A 3,845-nucleotide genomic window follows, 5' to 3' on the forward strand; every position below is an offset into this window, starting at 1 on the left:
GATCAGCTCTAGGCATGACGAAGCGGATATCATCCTCTTTTGGAAGGCGAAACAAAGTAGTTTCGCTTTCACAACGAAACACACAGCTCTTCAGGACAAGGCGGCAGCGGCACCAATACTACAGCGAGAATAAAAGTTACGCCTTCTTTCTTTGCGTGAACATTTGGGCGGCGTTATGCAAATCTTCCCACATAGTGAGGTAGATATGTGGGGGCGTGTTAGAACGAGCCGTTTTAGGTAGGCGTGGCTGACTCTTAACTCTTATAAAGAATATCTCTTTGGATTTGAGACTTTAGTCTTTGCAACTTTACAGATCTTCTTTATGCACCAAGAGCTTGTAACACTCCAAAGAGAAAGGAAAACTTGAAATCGCATCATATGACCCCTTTAAATAATCTCTGATAAACTACCATTATGCATACAGAATATTCTTTAATCTATTTAATGTAATAAAATGTATGATTTTGTTGTTATTAAGCAGACCTGAAGATCCACCAACATCAACCAGGCAATGAAATTCCAAAGACCATCGACTCGGACGACTCGGATGACATCATTGTGTCTCCTTCAAAGCCACTGAGAAAAAAAAAAATCCTTAAGCCCGTTCAGTGAAAATGACTTGATTTTTTATTTTATTTATTTTTTTTCTCTTTTCTTAACTTGTAACACACATAATTACCTGAGCAACTTAAAGTGGAAATGAAACAAAAATTTTTTTAACTGATTGTATATCGGCAATAATGACTAGACAGAGAAGAACATGGATCATGAATTATGGTTTTGTGATTTTCACACTTTTATTCTGCTAAGATCATGCTCTTTTGACTTCTAGGAGCTAAGCCTTCTAATAAGGGACAAATATCATGTTTTGTCTTCACACTCCAAAAGTGCCTTGTGTTGAATGATCATCTTTAAATGAGGATCAGGGATTTACTATTCTTCGTTTACTTTTCATTGTAGATCAATATACATATTACACAAAGCAGGATATCGCATAAAGTATATTTAAGCCATTGTGTGTGCATTTAAGGTACACCTCTGATTGATATAAAAAGTACTGTGAATCTCCACAAATGTGGGTGATGTATGTAAGATATTGCTGTATAACTTTATTCAGATTGGGAAAAAAATGACAGTAAATGCTGTTTCACTTAAATGTTGTCAGCGTGTTACCTGTTATTATAGCTGGTGTATCTGTATTGAACCAATAATAGCACTGAAAAATGTGATGCTGTATTGCGGTTTTTAAAGTCTTGTTAAAACACATTATTGTTTTGTGTCATTCTTGAATTTATGTTAGATTTCTGTTTATTAAAGACTTGTTTTCTCTGGTCTTTTGTGCTAAAGTATGAAAATACCATTTCCTAATAACTTACTATCTAGCAGTGGATACCTGATAATTAATTTCTTTTTTTTTTAACCAATGAATATACATTACTTGTCCAATCGTTCGTGATTTACTGGATAAGGCTTAAGCATGGTGATTTTTTCAGTATTTTGTTATTCACAATTTCTACCTGATAAAATATTTTAAAGCTTGGCAAATAGAAAAATGTAAACATGGTGTTTAAAGATTTTAATAATAAAAAGTGATTTGACCTTCTCAACTGTATATTTAAACATTTTTAATTGTATAAACTTTCTCCATTTTTTATTATTTTTGTTTAAAAATCAAAACCACACAAATCGGTATAAAACTGCATTTGTAGATTAAGTAGGGGTTGTTGGTTAACAGAGTTGCCATAAAATAAACTGACAAAAAAAACCCAGTATGTAATATTTTGTTTCACCTTATGAAAATTTTCTGAACATTAAAAAAGTTTAAAAAAAAAGCCAATCACAATTCAGTATGCAAATAAATGCAAGAATGAGGACCAATCGGATCAATTGATTGTGCACATTTACAATCGGGTCATTGTTGTTTTCAAACTTTACCCTTTTTATAACTTAAGCGTGTAACTTATTTTTTTAAACGTTTGCAATATAGTTGTATGCGGTATAATTTATAATAACAATAGAAAGACATGACTTGAAGTAGCGTCATTTGACCACTAGAGGCCAGTAAACATTAATTCCAAATTTTTCCCAGACATGAAAATATCCAAATGATGTGTCATTAGTAACCCTTTGAAATAATCAATAATTATTTTTTTGATTTTGTTTTGGAAAAGTGTGTGAAAAATTGTGTTTTATGGTCGGTCACAATTGTGACCGGTGGGATAAGGTTAGTACTGAATTTCTGCAGTTCTGCAGTCATAAAAATTGTTATATATCTAAGCCCAGCTATTTTAAACTGTTTGATCACATTCTAAGGTTTATGCATAAATGCATAAAAAAACGTTATGCAACATTGATAGGAATACTGAGATAAAAAACATAAAAATCCAACCATCAACGCATTTCAAAATTGTTACTTTTTTGTAAAATATAACATCAAATTTGTATATTAGTGCTACCAGTATTACAACATCAATATTGTAAATTTTTTGAAACATTTGAATTTTTAATTCAGTGCACTATTTTGTCATTGCAGCATTTTAGTGTAATTTTCACTAACAACTGCAATTGGATTTATATTGTAAACCTAAGTTCACTGTTATCCCACCGGCCACTATTGTGACCATCAACATGTTTACTCATTCTATGACCACACTCAACAAATCTGAATATATGTGAATGCATATATTAATACTAGACACCTTAAAGATGTGTACCAAAAATCTTTGTCATATCTTTATGTTAACATATTTTACTAGCCTTTTGTTTTGGAGCTTTGATGCAGTTATCATCTTCTCAAGGTGCAAAGTGCAAACTGGAAATAAACTGCTCTGGTCATGTGACAATTTGCACTAATCATGTGAAACTGCACACACAGTGTTGCCAATTTAGCAATTTTGTTGCTAGATTTAGCAACTTTTCATACTACCCTAGCAACTTTTTCTTCCAAAAGCGCCTAGCAACAAATGTAGCTATTTTTAAAATGTATTTGGCAACTTTGAGCAACTTTTGATAAGTGACTTAAACAATAAAAGGGACACTTTTAAAAAATATATAAATTACACAAAAAGAGGAAACCAAAGATGACTAGCAGTACACGTCTCACATGAATTAAGTTAGCTGCTATTTACAATTGTTCAATTTAATAATAATAATAATAATAACAACTGAATAATTTAATAATTGAATAATTGTTCATTTATGACACCTTGTTAGTAGCTTGTACCTGTGATTGTTGGTACACTGTAAAAAAAAAAAAATCTAGAAAAATCGAAAAGTTAGTCATTTTTTCAGGACATTATCCATTATCCGTTGTAACCTGAAAACACTAAATACAATGCGTAATTGAAATTGCTGTGACAACAACTGTAAATAATCAATTCAGAAAATTCCTCTACATTAACATAGTAGATTGTGCCCCTATACAGACTTTTAGATTGTAGCATACTAACTACCAATACACTGCTTAAAATTGTAATTGTTCAGAATGTATAGTTTTACTAGTTTACAAACTAGTAATAATAAAAATCATAATAATACACTTAAATTGTAATCGTACAAAAATGTGTAGGGTAAGTACTGAATAATTCAATGTTGTATTTAAAAATAGTTATTTATATTTTAATATTATATTAAGCATTTATATTATTTTACAAACAAATATAAATTAACATATATATATATATATAGGTTTTATTTTTTTGCTGAGATTCGATGTAGTGACAATTTTGCGTCATGATTGCATAATGACGTCATCACGCAATGACATCACAACGCCATTTAGCAACTTTTAGCAACAAATCAACCTTCCTTTAGCAACTTCCTCTGAAAATTAGTTGGCAACACTG

At 30.9% G+C, this 3,845-nt stretch overlaps 1 protein-coding gene across 1 annotated transcript in view; it reads left to right on the top strand.

The window, feature by feature from the left end:
- The window catches only part of LOC107557932 (IQ domain-containing protein E-like), a 20,144-nt gene extending 18,828 nt beyond the window's left edge, over window positions 1-1,316 (top strand). Inside the window, exon 21 of the mRNA XM_016241519.1 lies at window positions 482-1,316. Within this exon, the coding sequence (XP_016097005.1) occupies window positions 482-612 (131 nt within the window). The 3' untranslated portion in view covers window positions 613-1,316. The remainder of the gene's footprint in view (window positions 1-481) is intronic.
- The last annotated feature ends 2,529 nt before the right edge of the window (window positions 1,317-3,845 follow it).

The sequence above is a fragment of the Sinocyclocheilus grahami genome, unplaced genomic scaffold (assembly GCF_001515645.1).
Source record: "Sinocyclocheilus grahami isolate Dianchi unplaced genomic scaffold, SAMN03320097.WGS_v1.1 scaffold625.1, whole genome shotgun sequence".
NCBI lineage: Eukaryota > Metazoa > Chordata > Actinopteri > Cypriniformes > Cyprinidae > Sinocyclocheilus > Sinocyclocheilus grahami.